The sequence below is a fragment of the Gadus macrocephalus genome, chromosome 7 (genome assembly GCF_031168955.1).
Source record: "Gadus macrocephalus chromosome 7, ASM3116895v1".
Lineage (NCBI taxonomy): Eukaryota > Metazoa > Chordata > Actinopteri > Gadiformes > Gadidae > Gadus > Gadus macrocephalus.
The window spans coordinates 8474789-8494374 of record NC_082388.1 but is presented as its reverse complement, the minus strand read 5'-3'; the positions used below and the strand labels follow the sequence as shown (position 1 = coordinate 8494374).

At 46.0% G+C, this 19586-nt stretch overlaps 2 protein-coding genes across 4 annotated transcripts; one reads left to right on the top strand and one right to left on the bottom strand.

Annotated features, from left to right (window-relative positions):
- Positions 1–1276: 1276 nt before the first annotated feature.
- On the top strand, positions 1277–13449 carry bckdk (branched chain ketoacid dehydrogenase kinase). Its single transcript, XM_060056401.1, has 11 exons — positions 1277–1672; positions 2185–2253; positions 2887–2997; positions 5258–5305; positions 8115–8234; positions 9149–9247; positions 9610–9683; positions 10331–10459; positions 10952–11041; positions 11639–11794; positions 12272–13449. The coding sequence occupies exons 1-11, from the start codon at positions 1442–1444 to the stop codon at positions 12414–12416; spliced, it is 1272 nt and encodes a 423-aa protein (XP_059912384.1). The 5' UTR covers positions 1277–1441; the 3' UTR covers positions 12417–13449.
- Positions 13450–14465: 1016 nt separating this feature from the next.
- On the bottom strand, positions 14466–19376 carry orai2 (ORAI calcium release-activated calcium modulator 2). Of its 3 annotated transcripts, none has more exons than XM_060056403.1 (3): positions 19227–19376; positions 16768–17006; positions 14466–16335 (listed from the first exon to the last, which is right to left on the bottom strand). In XM_060056403.1, the coding sequence occupies exons 2-3, from the start codon at positions 16996–16998 to the stop codon at positions 15697–15699; spliced, it is 870 nt and encodes a 289-aa protein (XP_059912386.1). In that variant the 5' UTR covers positions 16999–17006; positions 19227–19376; the 3' UTR covers positions 14466–15696. The 3 variants fall into 3 exon arrangements, with proteins under 3 accessions (XP_059912386.1, XP_059912387.1, XP_059912385.1); XM_060056404.1 differs by having other exon boundaries at positions 19162–19305; XM_060056402.1 differs by lacking the exon at positions 19227–19376 and adding an exon at positions 18669–19144.
- Between the last annotated feature and the right edge of the window lie 210 nt (positions 19377–19586).

Here is a 19586-nt window from a genome sequence, read left to right as displayed (position 1 = left end):
TCTCAGAGTGCTGCATTTAAGTACATTAATAGAAAGTTAGGTGGAAGGGGAAAATATGGAAGAAAAAGGTTCACAAGCAGCAGGGATGGTTGCAGGCTGGAGAGGATTGTCGGTAAAAGGCCAATTCCAAAGTGGGGTTCTGGGGGGTGCTTACCAAGGAGTGGACTGAGGTTGGAGTTACTGCAACAAGAGCCACTACAGCTCCTGGACGTGGGCTTAATAATAACTCGAATGCAAATTTTGCATCTCATTTGGATACCAAGGTCCCAGGGTTTGGAGGAAAAATGGAGAGGCACACAATCCAAGATGCTTTAAGTCCAGTGTGAGGTTTCCACAGTCTGGGTTGATCTAGGGAGCCATGTCATCTGGTGTTTGTCCACTCTGCTTTATTAATTCCAGAGCCGACATATCCGTCTAGGACATTTAAGAACACTTCATGCTTCCTTCAGCCATCAAGCTCTATGGAGTTGCTGACTTCATTTTCCAGCAGGACTTGGCACCTGCCCACACTGGCCAACTACCAAAACATGGTTACAATGACCATGAAGAAGAAGATAAAAAATGAGACCGAAAAATGCAGAATTGAAGCCTCCTGGTCTTTCATAAAACCTCAGCAGTGAAACAGGCTAATAGGATAGATGCCTCGCCGCATTGAGGCAGTAATTCATGCAGAAGGTAGTGTAGGACATGCGCATGATTATACTTTTCAGAGGGCTGACATTTCTGTACCTATTTAAAATTCTTTTTTTATTGATTTCGTGTAGCATTCTAATTTCTGAGATTTGGAATTTGGGGGTTTAATAAGGGTTTAAAATTATTCTTTCTCCAATTATTTACGTAGCACGTATATACAAACACTACAACTTAATTTATCCTCCGCACATTGGTTCTATCAGGGCGAACTCATAATAGACCTATTCTTTTTTCTCAACTATTCTCTCCGGGATTAATAAAGTTGATCCTTGTATCTTCCCTTTATAACCTGTTGACCAATTCACTTTTTTTTTTAACCGAAATTCTCTTTTTACTGCAGTTGAAATCGCATTATATATGCTATGGTATAGTGTTGTTGTGTATCACATGTCAGTCGTACACTAGCACTAGCGTGTGTCTCGCTTCAAACAACAAACATAACACAGATCGATGTACGTGATGACGTAACCCCGCTGTGCTTCACTGCACAGTGGTTCGTCAAAGGGGCGAGGCCCCACCCCTCCACACGTGATTGGCTGAACTGCGATGTCCTTCAGCAGAATCCCTTCCCTACTGGTCAACATGCATAAAGCCCTTTCTGCAACCTCCTGTACCCTGTCCAAGTACTGTGCTGAGTGCCGTGCCTTTGTGCACGACTACAACTTGAGCCCCATGGCCTCCTAGACCTTTGATAGACATTTGATATACCTTTGAAACAGGACGGTCCTGTACACAAAGCTGCCGCACGATGCGTCGGACGGTCATCGGGACGGTGGAGCTGCTGGGCCGGAGTGCCTCTCGGTCTGGCCCGGGGATGAGCAGGCTTCCGATGCTGCCACTGGCCAAAACAACCGCTACAGACATCGTTAGGTTCCGCTCCACGTCCTCTATGCAGGGGTACTCGGAGATGGCGAGGGAAAGGTCCAAGACGGTCACCTCATTTTACAACCAGTCTGCAATTGACATCTCCGCAGAGAAGGTGAGCAGAGCTCCGTGTGTCAGAGCTGGTTCCTGAAGTGAGGACACAGTGGTCAGCATGCTGCTACCTAGCTATACGAGCTACCGCTAACTGATAGCAGCAGGGGGGGGATCAAAGTGGGGTCACATCGACAGGCTGGATAGGTGACATCCACCACCCTAGGACTGCGACCCTCTGTTGCTGTTCTTTCTTCTTTTGTTTTTATGTTATGACAGCCTGCATGAGTTAAGTAGTTAACCCTCTCTGTGTGTGTGTGTGTGTGTGTGTGTGTGTGTGTGTGTGTGTGTGTGTGTGTGTGTGTGTGTGTGTGTGTGTGTGTGTGTGTGTGTGTGTGTGTGTGTGTACATTCAAAGAGATGGGCAGAACACATAATATATATATGCATTATTTACGAAATCCATCTATATGTTAAAGATGTGTATATATAGATATGTCATTCCCGAGATTCCTCCCCCCAACCCTCATTGTCTAGTCCTCTAGGACGTGTTCCATAACTTGCTCTCTCTCTCCAGGCCTCTGTTCGTCTGATGCCAGCCACACTGTTGTATGCTGGGAAATCACCTGATGGACAACACATCCTGGTAAACCCACTGCTGTTAAAGGCACCCAGTGCAACTTTATGTAAACATTCAATGAAAAATAAACATTCAATTTCTAGTCTTTTTTTTTACAGGTAGTAAGTTTCAATAACTCCATACCATTACATACCGACATTTAAGCAGCAAAGATGAGACGTCGTTGTGTGGTGAGAACTGATACAAAATCGATAACAACAACAATGCCGCCATTTTCTTTATTTTTTGTAACCTACAATAAATAAAGCAGGCTTCCAGTCAATGGAAAAATGGCTTCTCCCCACCGGCGATTGTTGTTGTTTACGATTTTCTATCAGTTCTCACCACACAACGACGTCTCATCTTTGCTGCTTAAATGTCGTTATGTAATGGTATGGAGTTATTGAAACTTACTACGTGTAAAAAAGACTAGAAATTGAATGTTTATTTTTAAGCCTCGAAAGTTGCACTGGGTGCCTGATAACCTACCAAATAACCGGATCTGATCACAGACTGATTAATGTGTGTGTGTGTGTGTGTGTGTGTGTGTGTGTGTGTGTGTGTGTGTGTGTGTGTGTGTGTGTGTGTGTGTGTGTGTGTGTGTGTGTGTGTGTGTGTGTGTGTGTGTGTGTGTGTGTGTGTGTGTGTGTGTGATAACAGAGCAGTGCCAAGTACCTGCACAAGGAGCTGCCTGTGCGCATCGCCCATCGGATCAAAGGTTTCCGCAGTCTGCCCTTTATCATCGGCTGCAACCCCACCATCCTCCAAGTGGTGAGTCTGCCCCCACTCATACACACAAGGCCACACACCCTGCTAATCCCTTGTGGCTTGGTTCCACTGTGAGCTAAAGTTTAGATTAGTTTAAATGGGGATTGACAGGAGTTTTTGTAGGCCATATCTAGTAGTTAAAAAAAGGAATTGAATGAACTCTTACTATTAGAGAGAGAGAGAGGCATGCATGCAGGCATGCATGCAGGCATGCATGCATGCCTCTCTCACCCAGATTTGAGCTCATCTTTTATTAGACTTTATGTATGTATGTATCCCGTTGCTTGAGGCAGGTATCGGTAAGTGTCTAATATGACTCACACAAACTCAGCTAGAAGTAGCAAACAGTTTAAATGCTAGACTCTAGAAATACAAAAAAGCTGAACGCTTAATCCGCTCACCTGAACGATCTTTGGTGATACATATCCGTAACCACGCGGGAAACCAGGAGTGACTGCGTTCCTGACTCCGGACTTCTGTCCCAGACTTTGTGCCGTCTCCCTGTGTCGACGGCTTTTTAGTCCCTTCGACCGAGGGTCGGCCAGCCTCGTTCACTTGGGGCTCCGACGGTCGGCTGGTTTCCAGTCAAGACCCGTTCCGTGTGAGGCGCACAGATCTCCGCCCCCAGGAACATGATTGTAACGATCTAAACTAATTGGAAGCTTCCAAAATCAAACTCTCTATTGAAAGTCTGATATAGGAGACTAGGTCATGTCGTTTTTCCATTGGCACTTTTGTCCGACTGTGGCTCGCTGATTAGCGCTTTCCACCAGCAGTAGTTCAAGTGCGCTGATCTGTGCCGTCCGGGGCCCAGGATGGGCCGTCTCCATGGTCAGACCAAAGCGGGCCCCCCACCTCTCACCATGCTGCGGGGACGTCGGCCATGGTGGCTGTTCGGAGGGAGAAGTTGTCTCTCAAATTGTAGGACTGTAGACCCGTTCTTGTGTATATGAGACGCAGCGCCATGCACAAAGAGTATGGCTAGTGTTCTCAAAAGCTTGATAATGTATTACTTATTATTGAAATACATGCGCCTTATTAAAAAGGGAGATGACGGTTTTAAAGAAGCCCACCGCGGCGATGCTAGCTTGACGATGTTATCCTGCAAAACAAAATGGCTCGTTGAAATGGGACGTATTTTGTCTTGTCGTGTAAAGGCTGGACATTGCACCATATTTCATGGAAAGTACATACATAGCCAAGATGCGGTTCAACTGGCAGAACGCCACAGCGATGGGACATGTTGATTCAAAGTATAGACATCAGGAGGACAGCCTGTTCTCATGATTCATAACCCTGAGAGAGGCACGCATGAAAATAGATGGTATCGTACATTGCGCCAAAGTCAGACTGAAAAGTAGCTGCATCAACACCACAATACTATCTGATACAAAGAGTCCCAGGTTGGTGGGTTTGGGTTAACCTTAACCATATTACATAATGTATGAATGAATACCTTAGTTATAATGAACACCTTTGACTTAGTTAAAATTAACCCAATTGGTAAACATGACCACCATTAATCAATTATAAGTAGGCTGAAGAATTTTAATGAATGTACCCATATTGTAAAGTGATACTAATGCACTGCTGGTCTAACATGTACTCTTCAGTAGACGCCTGTCTATTGAATCTAATTTTTCTTGAGTTTAATTTATTTATTTCCCGGTCAGGTGCTCGGTTCAGTGTAGTACCGTCGTTTTTCTTGTTGGTAAAATGCCCAGAACTACTGCCTTTGTAGCATCTCTGTTGGTAGTCTGTGTCTTGTGTTGGTAATCAGTGCTGCAGGTGAAACCAAGTGTACAGGCCCAGTTTCGGGGCTCTGTCAGATTTGTCTTGGGCCAGTGGGCTGGATCATTGTTCCTCTCTTCTCACAAACTGCTCTGCTGCTTGCATAACCCACTAAGCGCCTCCTGGATGAACTTTTACCTACTTCCTCCCGCCCTGCTGAGTGCAGCCCTTATGATGCGGTTCATATCAAGCCTTGTTGTAAATGGGCTCCAAATAGTGTGTGTGTGTGTGTGTGTGTGTGTGTGTGTGTGTGTGTGTGTGTGTGTGTGTGTGTGTGACCCCCTGGGAGGCCCCAGGGGGTTATGGAGAAATATGATATCCCATTTTCAAAGTAACATCTCAGTATTCCGAGAAAGGGATCCCACTGTTCTTCTTCCACCACTGCTTGCTTGCATCTCGGACATGTGTGGCAACTGACAGCCAATGAGCGAATGGCATTCCAACCTTAACCCCCCTGTCTTCTCTCCTACAGCATGAACTCTACATCCGGGCCTACCACATGCTCATCGACTTTCCCTTGGTGAGATAAACACTCGCACAGACGCATGCACGCACACACACACGGGTCTCTTATTTATTGCTGTTAACCTGACATTTATTAGAACAATGAATTGACATTAACATAGTCTCGGGATTGTTTAATGAATAATAATCCAGGGCTTAAATTTCAGCACGGGATGCAAGCATTGCGCATATTTCTTTCAAATCCCGCAACTCAGGCCAGCATAATGCGGGACAGTCCCACACAAATTTCACTTTGTTGTCCGATGCATTTTTAAGAACGGGAAGGTGTGAAGTCTACACCTATTGATTTTACTTGATGAACCATCTTCAGATTTCAGTGGTGCATGTGCCCTTTGGACAATCTTTGATCTGGCGACAAACACACACACTCACCCGGAGCCCCTTCGCGCTTGCTCTTTCTCGCTCTCTCCCTATCAAAAGTTGTACACGACCCATTTGCTCTTCTTGCAAGGCTCATAGCGATTATTTCGATCGCTATGAGCCTTCAGTAGGCTAATGCAAAAAATGGGCCGCTGGCTTAAATATACCTCTAAAATTCCTGACATTTCCACCCCTCCAAAAAGAGCATGTGAATCAGATTCACAAATGATATGATTGCGAAACATTGCCAGTGTCTCATGTGAACCCAGATTCAGCACAAAAAAACAGGATCAAGAATAAATTCTATGAATAACACACACCACAGCAATCTGATGCTTATTTCTGAGCTTGGCCCTGATCGACAGCAGTTTGATTTTGACGGCAGTTATCAAGTGGAAGGAGGCAGAGGACAGGGAAAGATTAAAGGATCGAGGAAAGGAAAAGGAGCTACAAAAAGAAAGGATACTGATGTACCATGAAGATGTGACTAAGAGAGGAGAGGGAGAAACTAATAGGACTGTATATAGTTCAGAAAAGAAGTCAGCATGTATGTAAAAGGATTCAAAGTTAATGAATTAATTGAAAACAAAGTTTGATTTCTTCTTTTCCTAATTTTTCAACTCAGCAAAGATAAAGCAGAAGACTTAGGGTACAGTACACGACAGTTAAAATCATAGCACGTGAGCAAATTGGTATAAGGAATTTAATGAAGAGAATCCCTTGAATTAGTTTTGGGGGGCCTAATGTAAGACAAGCTCGCAAGTAGTATCCCCCCCAAACTTAAATAATCCCCCCCTAATGCGGAGCTCTTGAGGGGGGAATTCCCCCCCATTTTAAAAAAAATAATTTAAGCCCTCATAATCCATTAATTATTATTATTATATTTTTAGGGTAAAATCGATTGACACTCTGTCAAAAATCAACATAAAGAACCGACAAGAGTACCAATAAGCTACCGGATCAATTATCAGTGTTGATAAAAAGTAGTATTACCGTAAAAACCTTAATGATACCCATCCCTAAAAACAAACAAACAAACACCCACACAAACACATTCTCTCGCATACACCGAAGTAGCAACGTAGAGCCATGTTCAAGTTCAGGGCTTTGTGAGGGTGTATTTATAACTGAGTAACTGAGTCCTGACACGTGCGGTCGGTCGCCCTAAGTCCAGGCGCTGAACTTTGCAGGAGCCGGCCGCTCCAGGGTGATGAGCACACGGCCCGTGTTGGGACTCCAGCACCGGGGAGAATGTGGTCCAACAAGTGCATGTCGATCGACCAGAACAGTCTTCCGGGGGGCTTTCCCTTCCAACCACCTCCTTGTTGATGGGTCTTAATGGGGGACTGCACAGAGACTTCTTTCCGTTTTTATTTTTGTATTCTCGCACAACAGACTTGCACAACCGATGTGCTCGTTTGTTGTGCAATAACGCGCTGCCTTCCCAACAATCTTGCAATCGTTTTCTTTTCAATTCTGTACAAATCTGGCCTCCCATCGGTTAGTCGTATAGAGGAGGGGTTAGGCTAAGGAGAGACATTAATCACGGCGCTGTGATAACGCCTAACGGCGGGACTGCTCAGAGAGGCGGCAGGTGTCGGGTTCAACCGTCTGCGGTGTTCCCCAGTGAGCCTCATTTTATACCCGGGAGCCTCTCTAACCCAACACCTGAGTTTTTCTTTATTGCGAGACGGGAGAAGGGTGGGTCTTTCACTTTGTGCTAATGCTGCATGTTGGATACGTCACATCAGAAAGCGCCTGAACTTGCCACAATCAGAACATGATCTGCCGTTTGAGCTGTGATTGGCTTTGCTCGATGGATGCATTGAATGTGGCAGATAACAAGGCCCCCTATCACAATGCCCTTTTGTTTTCTCTGGCGCAGTCTTTAGTGCGCTGTCCTGTTTGAGGCGTCACGTGTAGTCGTTGAGTAGTTCAACACTCACTTTACCAACTGTGTCCCGGTATGGAAAATATAATGCACCTGATTCCAAAATCCAATCAAACATTTGCTTTGTTTATCAGCTAAGCAGGGCTGTGAAGGTAAAAAAAGGACAAACATGAACACAGACGGCCAGGAAGAGGAAATGCAAGAAGAATGCTATTGACGTTGAACACTTGCAGCTTTGACTCCACCGCAAATTTCCAGACCCATTTTTAAATGTGCGAATTAGATTTTACATTTTTATGTCATACAAACATAAACTGCCATCATATCTTTCCGAAGGCAACTTACTTAAAAATGTAAATCCACTTTTTAAAATACTTGCATAATAATTTGTATCTTAGCCAGTTTGTTTTGGTTTGCAGAATTAAAATGCGAACTGTGCACACACTATTTAATAGCTACATTTAACACGCGTTCATTCATTCCAGGGTCACAACAAATTGCCACGTGAGGCATGCATGTGTTGAACTGGAGGCCGGTGTGTCCCTCTGAACAGATCAAGGACCAGGAGGTGGAAGCCAGCTTCAGTAAGCTGGTGCAGCAGCTGCTGGACGACCACAAGGACGTAGTGACGATGCTGGCCGAGGGCTTCAGGGAGTGTCGTAAACACATCAAGGTAGGGGACCCCCAGGGACCAGAGCCCTGTCGTGAACACATCCAGGTAGGGGACCTCCAGTAGGGGACCACCAGGGACCAGATCCCCATCGCAAACACATCAAGGTGTTGCCTGATGTAATTGTAAAGTGGAAATGGGGCATAAGAGGGAGAGGAGACTTGTATTTTATAAATTATTTAAAAATGTACTTATTTTAAAAATGAATTCGGGCTCCAAAATCATACATTGTGTGATTGCTCTACAATGATTTGGGCAAACAGAAGCATGTTGAGGCACTCAGGGTGTGGCTGTCTTGCAAAGACTCTTGAATCTATGTGGGTGTTTTGGACCGGTCCTGAGTAGCAAAAGCAGCACTTTCATAAAGTAGTCTTATTGAGTAGTCATGCAGAAGGCATGGGGGTATGTAGGGTCACAGATAAGTCATTGACGGCTGCAAACAAATATTTCAGTCAGAGGAATGAAAGCTGACGTTTTGTGTTTTCCTTCAATGTTTCCTTGGAATCAACAGAGGGCTCTCGATTCCTACCCTCACTCAACCAGAATGGTAGCCCGTTGAAACGTCCACATTGCAGACTGGACTAATCCTCATAACTTGTATGCATTGTCAGAGCCGATACAGCTTAATGCCCTCTATTGCATAATTTCCCCTTGATCTATCTAACTTCACATGGTGCAGTGGATGGTGTCTAGAAGTTGAGCCCCGATGCATTCTCTATAACTAGCTAAGAGGTATTGTGTTCATTATCTAAAACGACATCTTTATCGCCACTCTCTTATCTTTTTGTGCTTTTTTTAGATTAAGAAAGTGTGAATAACTTTCAAGAAATGGAAGAAAACGTTCTTAATGACCTCCGGTCCATTTATGGAGAGGCCGTTCTTGTTGGTAGAGGATGAACCAGTTGTTGTGCCCACAGGACGAGACCATCGTTCGGGGCTTCCTGGACACCACTCTGTGCTCCCGCCTGGGCATCCGAATGCTGGCCACCCACCACCTCTCCCTCCATGAGGACAACGTATGTAGCTGGTGTCTGCTTGTCAGTGCCATTGTGTGTCAGTCGTTGTGTTTTCCGTGGGAATTGAGAAGCCATTTTCTGCTCTCGCCTTCCGACTGTGCCTGTGCTCTCTAGGGTTTGAAACGTTGTGAAAGCCCCTGTAATTTTTGTATTTTCCGTTGGGACAACCCTTATGTAACAACCCTTATGCAACCTTGTTACCATTGCATGTGGGTGCTTGCTTTAAAGGATACTGTTGAAAGCAAATATTTGCTTTTGACTGTATTTGCTTTTGACTGTAGAACAAGGCTGTAAAGGATTTGAAGTAATCAACGTTTACCCACTGTTTATTATTTTCTTTCTTCTTATTCTGCGTCATCCAGCCGGACTTTGTGGGCATCATATGCAGACGACTCTCCCCGAAGAAGATCATCGAGAAATGGGTGGATTTTGCGCGGTGAGTGCTGTGTTTGTTCAGTTATCCCTGGTGACCTTCCGTGCTGTGAAACGCGGCATATTGGGGGTATTATGGCTATATATGGCCGTCATTAGCCTCCTGTAGATAACGGGCGATAACGCATGTTGATAAGAATGTCACGTGGACCCCGTAGCTCCCCTCCCCCATTGTTGACAAGTTACGGGAATAAAGGCAAATGTCAACAAGAAAGAACGGTTGAAATACTTGGCTGGCTGTGATGTCCGATTTTTATAGACTTCTCATATTCAGTAGACCTTTGAGCCTCAGGGGTTAATAACATAATGGTGACGAACCCAAAGGAATTTAGCATGTCTCCATTGACACGCCGTTATACAAAGCATACACAATGACGGCCGGTCTTCCTCACTGTATTTATAACTAAAATGGATAAGCAACATTGTGAAATGAATTGAACCAATATCAATGTTTTAAATAAAGGTTTACATTTCTAGGGGCCAACACTAGCACAGAACATAGGAAAACAGACGGGTTTTTCACATCATTTTCAATGTCGGGAATAAAAGAAAAGCGGACCCCGTTCATTTAGACAGTGATGTTGACTCAACTAATCTGGCAGAACGGTTGTGGTCTGCAGCAGGGGTCTAAAGTCTGCCCCCCCCCTCCAGGCGGCTGTGTGAGCACCAGTACGGTAACTCGCCCCGGGTGCGGATCAACGGCCACGTGGCCGCCCGCTTCCCCTTCATCCCCCTGCCCCTGGACTACATCCTGCCCGAGCTGCTCAAGAACGCCATGAGGTGAGGTCGCAAACGCCCGCACGGCGGCAAGGACCAGCTCCGATCCCCCCACCCACCCCGTGTGTGTGTGTGTGTGTGTGTGTGTGTGTGTGTGTGTGTGTGTGTGTGTGTGTGTGTGTGTGTGTGTGTGTGTGTGTGTGTGTGTGTGTGTGTGTGTGTGTGTGTGTGTGTGTGTGTGTGTGTGTGTGTGTGTGTGTGTGTGTTAGTTAGATCATTACCTATGTTGCCGTACAGTGTCCAGAAGCACACAGTTGGTCTGTTGCTACCTCTGCTAGAGGTTTTCACGGTTCCACCTGCATTGACCTTCAGGGGTTACTAAAAACAACCTCTAAATAAATCTGCTGAAACCACCCAATTAATTTGGTTTGCTATTGAACAGTAGTTCCATTTGCAAATTGTGATCATTATTCATCTTGCCTTTATGTACTACAGCACTGGAGTGGTGCTTGTCCTCTCATTAACCCAACGACCTTCCCCTGTCTGTCCAAACAGATCCACCATGGAGAGCCACCTGGACACGCCTTACAATGTGCCTGACGTCATGGTAACCATTGCCAACAACGACATAGACTTTGTCATCAGGTGAGTTGGGTGAAGAACAGGGAAACTCCTAGACAATTTCCATGGTGGCCTTTTTTGAATTGCCCAGTTATCCAATATAATTGGGGATGGATAGGGTTAGAACGGTTTAGAATATCCTAGAAGAACGGATAGAACCAGCAAAGTACAGCAAAACAACCAAACACACCTTTTTAGATGTAGGATTCAAACCTGTGGCCTGGACCGGTCGGAGCCGACCCGATTCAGTCTGGACTTTCAGTCCTAAATATCGAACATGTTTTGGTATTTTAAGACCGGAGTTGTGGATGATCCAAAAGTGATCCTTTGGTGGCCGACGCAGCACTGAGCGACGACAACGTCTGTGAACCAGTGTCTCCATTTAAAACCGTTTCAATAGCGTCGTACATCGGCGGCGGCCATCTATGTTGTGCCTCTATGGCGCTCCTCGGCACCGCACTTATCCTGGCTCCAATAAGCAGACTGCTTGTCCATGACCTGAATCAGAGAGTCCGTCGCATCAGCGTGTGATGCGGCCCAGTCTTCATATCGTCGGCTAAGGGGTCGTCAGTCTTGTAGGCGTGTATCGCCGGCTTCACTCCGTTCCCTCCTCTCTCCCAGGATCTCTGACCGCGGCGGCGGCATCCCCCACGCCAACAAGGACAAGGTGATGGACTACCACTTCAGCACGGCAGAGGAGAGCAACCAAGACCCCCGCATGAGCAGCCTCTTCAACACCATGACCAACAGCGGGCCCCAGTCCGGCCCCATGCACGGGTAACGCGCCTCGCGGAGGCTGGTCCTTATGGGCCAGAGGATCTGTTAGAGTTGTTGTCAGTGTTGTCTGACACAACTCTAACAGAACAACAGTCAGACATGGCGGTGACATTCTTAGGACAAGTTACAGACGGATACTGATTAAGTGAATAATATCCTAGAAAGTGGACAAATATTTATATAGGATGGATAGATATGTGTATTTTTTTTATAAAAGACAACCATCCCGAAATCAACTTATTTAAGTAATTTATAGTGATATGGATTGAACCTGGTCCAAATTGTGACTTCGATGCAAGTTTTATAAATGGACTCATCTCGCCCTCTATGGGTGAAATGCGAATTTCACCCATAGAGGTGAAAATTCCCCCCCCCAGGGGGGAAATTCCTTTTGTTACAACAGCCAGGCAGCAGTGGAAAACAAAGGATAAAACTCCCAAAAATACAAAGTGCTGACGGGGCTCCCGGTCTCCACAGGTTTGGCTTCGGGCTGCCCACGTCCCGGGCCTATGCAGACTACCTGGGGGGGTCCCTCTCTATCCAGTCCATGCAGGGCATCGGCACCGACGTGTACCTCCGCCTGCGCCACATCGACGGGAAGGGGGAGAGCTTCCGGGTCTGACGGCCGCCAGCCTTTTGTATTACCCCCCCCCCCCTTCGTTTTTTTCCATCCCATGTGGAGTTTTCCCTATTTTTAAGGGGGGAGGGGTTAGATGGTTTTGTTTTTGCTGTTCATTACCAGGCCAACACTTGCATACCCCCTTGAAGGACATTTGGAGATGATTGAAGCCACTGAAGAAGCTAGACTAGTGCAGGTGCATTAATGGGTTAGTATTGCCATTCATTAAGCGCCAGGGACAGAGCGGGGGGGTTGAAGAATTCCTTGGGAAGGACTTATGAGATTTTGAATGCAGTTGGCGGGAAATAATGTTGCTTTGTACACTCAAGTAGACCTCTGATGATTATTATTGGTATTAATATAATTACTTTGTTTTGGGCACAAATACAGCTGCAGTATCTGAGCTCCGTGTTTAAATCCTTATGAGTTCTAACCTTTCTTTGCGTAGTCACATTTTTTTTTTAACACCAAAGTGTTTTTTCTCTTTTAGTGATTTTATGCTGAAGACTTTTCCCAACCGCAATTGAGACAATACTTTTCTACTGTTTAGTGGAACGGGGGGTGACGGAAATTTTCCATTTGGATGACTGAAGACCAGATTGAAGGCAGAAGTAATTGATAGCAACCATGTTCAAACCCACCCACCTCAAATCATTTTTTTTTTTTTTTTTTTACACACCAGAGGAAACAGAAAAGTGAATAAAATAGTAGTAATAGTAGTGTTGTTAGGGAAGGTCTCAGGTGAGCAGAGAGGTGGTCCGCTGCCTTACGATGTGGTTTTACCAACTGTAGACAGTCAGCATAACCGTGTATTTCTGTTGCCTTTCAATGTTGTCATTTCTTTGTTTTGTTCTACGTTGACAGATTTCTCTTTGGCATTTCTAGTGCTTTTCAACAATCAAGTTGTTGTTTTTTTACCTTCCAGAGAACAATGTAGACACTCAAAGTTGTGGCTTATTTATAAAAGCTACTTGGAGATTATTAACTATATTTCAAATAAAAATGTTTGTTGTGGTTTGCACTCCCATCCAAGTAAGATCTGCACTGTATTGCCTTCTCGGGGGGGGCTGAATACGTCTTTGATGAACCTCCTTAACAGTATATAAGGACACAAAGAAACAGCTATGATTGGCTTGAGGGCACCTGTTACTAAAGGCCTTAGTGATCCTCTATAGTGCATGTTGCGGGACCATGAACCCCAGGGAAACAATTGGATAATGGCATGATTGGCATTTGAAACCATTTCTACTCACAAGATATGTCGATGCTTTTCAATAACCAAATGTGACAAGAGTCCCCAGAGACTTCATATGAACAGTGTTTAAGTGAGTCGAAAATAACTAAATGACGAGGAAATGCATGAATTATCAGACACGCCTTAACACAAGGTTATTTAGTGGAAATTGTTTTCCTTGCAACCCTCAAACGATGCGACTAACAAATTGTACAGTATATTAAAAGTACACTTTTAAAAGTGAGCAGCTAATGGATCCAGGTTCTGCTGGATGCCGACGGTCTGCCCTCTGCTGGCTTGTTGAAGGAACTACTAGACGACAAAAAGCTAAAGCGGTTAATCACAAAATTAATAACCAGGGAAGGCTAGGTCCTTAAGAAACACACAACTCTATCTCTTCCATTTTATAAATATACCAAGTAGCTAACATCCTTAAGGCCAAATGTACGAATGTGACTGATCAACTGTCATGGACCGTTTCCTGTGTTTCATAATTATACATTTCACTCTTAACAGCCCGTTTAAAGTGAATGGACTTATTTGCCATTATAAAACTATTGAACACCAATTCATGGTTTCCCTTACTTAAATACGTCTGAGGTACTGTCATGTTGGAAGCTCTAAACTAGGATATGCACAGGATTAATCCAGGCCTTTACTCTGCAGTATACTTACACTACACTGATATTGACTAGCAGGACTGCTGACACGCCGCTCTGTATGTGGCTCCGCTCTGGGTGCTTCCTCACGTGTTAGGAACTCTGCGTCTCTCCAGGCCAACCCTTCCAGTGAGTGAGGGATGCAACAGGAACAAGCTGAAGAATGCAGACCCGTGACTTTTATTAAGACATTTTTCTTAAGCTCTTTGTTGCAGGATGTTTTTTTTTTTTTTCGTGTCAAAACAGGATCGACCTGTGCAGAAACAAAATCACTCATACAAATTATGGCCACGTGTGACACAATTTGCATACACAAATACACACTTTGCAGGCACCGCCAGTTAGGTCAAGGCAACAGTTTTAGGCGGCGATCTCGGATGGCGTGGGACACCAGTTTGACCCAAAGTATACAAGCTGTCTTGGTCCAGAAACCTGCCTTAATCACACAGTAAACGTATTCTGAGTTTAAGTAAAATTTTAGGTTACACATGAAAAGAAGCATATTTAAAGTACAAAACTCATTTTGGCATTGATGAGCATCACCATATTTTTTTTTTATCGTAAGTAACTAGACAGTACCCACACACGTGTTCCAAGCCCAGTGAAGTCCCATGGCTAAAATTGGAACGACTCGTTTCAAAGTTTATTCTATATCAATCCCCTACTGTCCCAGGATTCGTCTGCCTACTACAGACGGATCCTGGAAAGCCCCAAATATCGGTGAAAAAGCATTGTCTTAAAAAAAATAAAGAAAATCGGTACATTCGTCGGGGCTAAGCCACAATGGTATGGGGTGGGGGGGATTGGGAGTTTTCTTAGTCTTAGTGGAGAGCACTTAGAACTGAGACAAGCCTCGTGAGACATTGACCTTCACATGACAGCAGGCTTGCAAACATGGTATGGCCGGTCTTTAAAGTGGTTCCTAAAAAGCCACAGAAGGACACCTTAAGAAGGGCTTCCACTCTATAGCTAGCCAAAAATGAGTCATAAAGCATTGTAGAGCATTCGATTCTGCGACATGCTGCAATGTAAATCAATGCACACGTAAATCAGAAGAACGAGTCAAATCAACTCATGAAACAAAACTAGGGACGCAGTCTATTCCACAGAGCAACGACTCGTCTTCTGCTTAATAAATAGGTGATGGCTTTTTCCTACTGTAAGCAGTATCTCTAAAACAATCCAAGTGCCGATAGTATCTAGTACAGTCTAGACCGAATGTCATCTAGAAGAAGAGTAACATAGGTAAACACCAGCGTGGGGGCGTGGCCGTCACGAGTGTGGGGGCGTGGCCGTCACGAGCGTGGGGGCGTGGCCGTCACGAGCGCGGGGGCGTGGCCGTCACGAGCGTGGGGGCGTGGCCGTCACGAGCGTGGGGGCGTGGCGGCGGTCACACCACCTGCAGGCCCCTCTCGTGGCCGTCCAGCTGCACCTTGATCTTGTGCAGCTCCTCGATCTCCTGGTGGTGGCGCTCCGTCTTGTGGCGCACCAGCGAGCGGTAGAAGTGCACAGCGAACACCATGAAGACCACCCCCACGGGCACCATGATGATGGTGGAGGCCATGGCCGCGTACCAGCCGCTGGCGTCCGCCGCCCTGCTGCCGGCGGTGGTGGGGCTGGCGGTGGTGGCGGCGGTGGTCCCGGGCCCCCCGCCGCCGCCGCCACCGGGGTCCGGGACCCGGCAGCAGTTGACGGCGGCCAGGGGCGTCTTCGCCCTGACGGCGTCCACCGGCAGGAACTTCATCCAGCACAGGAGCACCACCTCGGCCAGGAAGAGCAGGATGCCCAGCGCCGTGGAGAAGCCCCAGGCCAGCTCGATGTACACGTGCATGCGCACGTGCGGGGACTCGCTGACCGAGTTGAGGTTGTGGATGTTGCTGACCGCCTCCACGTTGGGGAGGATGCAGGTGCTGATGAGGAGGGCGAAGAGGTGCACCGCCACCAGCACCGTGGTGCACACGCTGAAGGCCACCAGGAGCGGCCGGGGGTAGTCGTACTCAAAGTCCAGCTCAACCTCCACCATGGCCACCTGCAGAGACACCAGGTCAGGCAGAGCAGAGCGCGAGTGGGGGCCACGAGGTACCTTAAGGGAGGCTTCTCCATTCTCTAACAAGACCCAACTCAAAGTTGGAAGTATAATCTAACCAAAATAACACATTTACTTAGTAGCCTGCTAACAGATGGGGCGGGGGGGGGGGGGGGGGGGGGTCACATGTGACAATCTTTCTAAGCACAACTACACAAATGCCCTCATGCACACAAAAGTAGCAGAGTTTGAGCAATCATTTAAAACTGCGATTATCTGCTAGAAGAAGGATAGAAGTTATTCTCTAACTCCATCCTTCCTTTTTTGTCTCGCACACTTAAAAATAAATAAAAAAGAGAAAGAGGACCGCATACAGTCTAGCTGACGTCATCGGGCCCTGCAGGGGGGTGGGGGTGGGGGGGGGGGGGGACTCACCATGGCGAAGCCCGACAGCAGCGCAGAGGTCCGGCTGGAGGCCTTGAGCTTGGCCCGGCTCAGGTAGAGCTTCCTCCAGGACAGGGCCTGCACCGAGTGGTGGTTGGAGCTCACCAGCTCCAGGTAGCTGCGCCGCACCCAGTCCCGGTAGTCCATGCCCCCCCCGTCCGCCTGCAGTTGCTCCGAGGCCGCCGGCGTGGGCGACCCCATGGGCACTTCCAGCTCGCTCATGGCCGCCACTGGGGGGGGGCGGACAGGAAGAGAGGGGAGGAGGGGAAGAGTCGCTCAGACTACGGACGGTAGATGGCGTCCGTCTGACTGATTTGACGATGGGACGATGAAATGCAGTGTTCCCTTATATCACAAGATATGTTGGTTTAAGAGGCCACCGTTTCAGAATGAAACCTGAATATGTTTTACTACCATTTAGTTAACATATATATTGGTCCTATATATGTATTCATAAAAGCACTATAGTATTCACCGAACTTTCCTTTTCTTTTCCCACTTCAAGTGCTCTGTTCTGGATTTAAAATGTTAACCCAAATACTTTACAACAAAGATTGCTACTCGGATTAGATTACCAATCGAAAATCTGATGGCCAACAAGCCCCAATCTCTGTGAATTCATATTTATTTCCACCAATTATTAAGGTACAGAGATAAATTAGTTTCATATTCAAAACTCATTTGATATTCAAAAGGAGGCACATTTATGGATGAGTGCATTAGGGAACTGAGGGAAAATATTTTATCACCAAGAAAAATATCACAAAGGCATTTTAAATCCCTAAACAATAGGGCAAAATAATACATGTATATTATTGGAACTATGTCTGTCCTACTTCCAATACAACCTTTGGTTTGTCCATGAAGTTCATCGTAATTTAATAAAAACCAAAATAAATTCACAAAATATGAGTTTAAACAATAAAAAGCTAAAGGACTTTTCAGAGTCAGAGTCCCACCAGACCTGAGCAAAAATGTTCTAATAATAACTGGCCTCCTTCCATGATAACCAGTATCTCTCAAGTCAACTCTGCTCTTTTGGTTTGTGTTTCCGGCCTCTGTGACTTCCTGTGCAACCTCAAACTGGTTCAATCCATGTAAGCCACTCATTTCACCAAACCAAGATACTAGATACTTAAAGAGCTAAGCTATAAGGTTACCATAAATAATTAACTCATCATCTTTAACCTGTCGCCAAGGAAAGACCATCCTTCACAGAAAGTGCACACACTATCTCAATACCAAGTAATAATATAATAATAATACATTTGATTTCAAGCGCCTTTCATGCCCCCCCCCCCCACTCCATCATCATTGACCTGAAGTTCCGAGCAACTGAGGGGTCCTGTCCTGGTTTAACAAAGGGTGCGGCTATGCACGACGACAGCATAACGTATAACCAAACCCTGGGCTTGTACATGAGAGTACATCATGGACTCTACTCCCCCATACTGAGCGGACTCCAGAGAGTTGTAGTACTGTCACATCCTCAGACAACTTAAATGCACCTTGAACTAGGGTTGAAGACGGTATATCCACCTCTCTCATGCGAAACACTGTCAGTTTGAAACACAACAACGTCTCTGCATAATGACAAATCATGCGATTTGTTTTAGACTGGGTGTATTCGACGGGAGTTATTGCATAATGGCCCGTAGTACGATTAAGTCATATTGCTGTAGTATTTATCTCGATGACAGCTTGTTAAACATGAATGGAGCAGGGAGACAAGGCCGAGTCTCTTCTACTGAGCGGGGAACATCTTCCTGGTCCATCAGCTCTTCACTACTAGAGAACCGGGGGAACAACATAAAGGCAGATAGGCCAACAGGTTATGAAGAGATAACGAAATCAGCCACGACTCCGCTGGACTTCCCCAACAGATCACCTACTGGTGGTGGATGTTTGGTGTGCCGACTGGTTGAAGTTGCACCACAGGATTCACCAAACTTTACTGTCAACATAAGCTGCATGTCAGCTGGACATCCAAAGCAATCAGATCACCACATTAGACTCAGTGACAACAGACACAGTGTCCACCGTGTCCACAGACCCAGGGTCCACCGTGTCCATAGACAGTGTCGACAGACCCAGTGTCGACAGACCAAGGGTCCACCGTGTCCACAGACCCAGTGTGTCCACCGTGTCCACCGGTACCGACGTTTCACCGAGGAGCGCCGGGTCGCTGAGGCTCTCCTGCTCCTCACCTCATCAGCATGTTTCAGCCAACAACAAACGAGGAAACATGTACCTACAAGATCGATGGTACAAACTATCCAAAACCCCACCGGGTATACGGCGGGGCGACTCCAATAACGTCAGTCTGTCTAAAACACCGGAAAAGAAAAGCTATAGGCTGTAGAGCAGAGCCTGGACTTTGCTGACCATAGATCCCAGCTGAACGGCTTATCAGGACGCAGAGAGGTTCAGTAGATAAGAGTTAATCTCACCTGACAGGTGTGCATCGATTATGAGGAGGGCTGGAGCTGCAAGGTTTCACTACGGTGGGTATCGTATCTTCTTCTTCTTTTATTCTTCTGCTGTTGTACGGGCGGTCTGGCTCTGTGTCCCACTGCCGCTCCCAAGCGGACCGGAGTGTGGAGCAGTATTCTGATTCTAAAACAATAAATAAAGTCAAACAAATAAACTAAAAAATACTAAATAACTAAACTAAATAACTTAATACATATAAATAAATAAATAATTTAAATATTACAATGAAATAAAAGAAAATACAATACAATAAAACAATATTTATGTTGAGCGCCGACTTCTGTGTTGAACGCAGAATGCACCTTATGGTGGAGGAT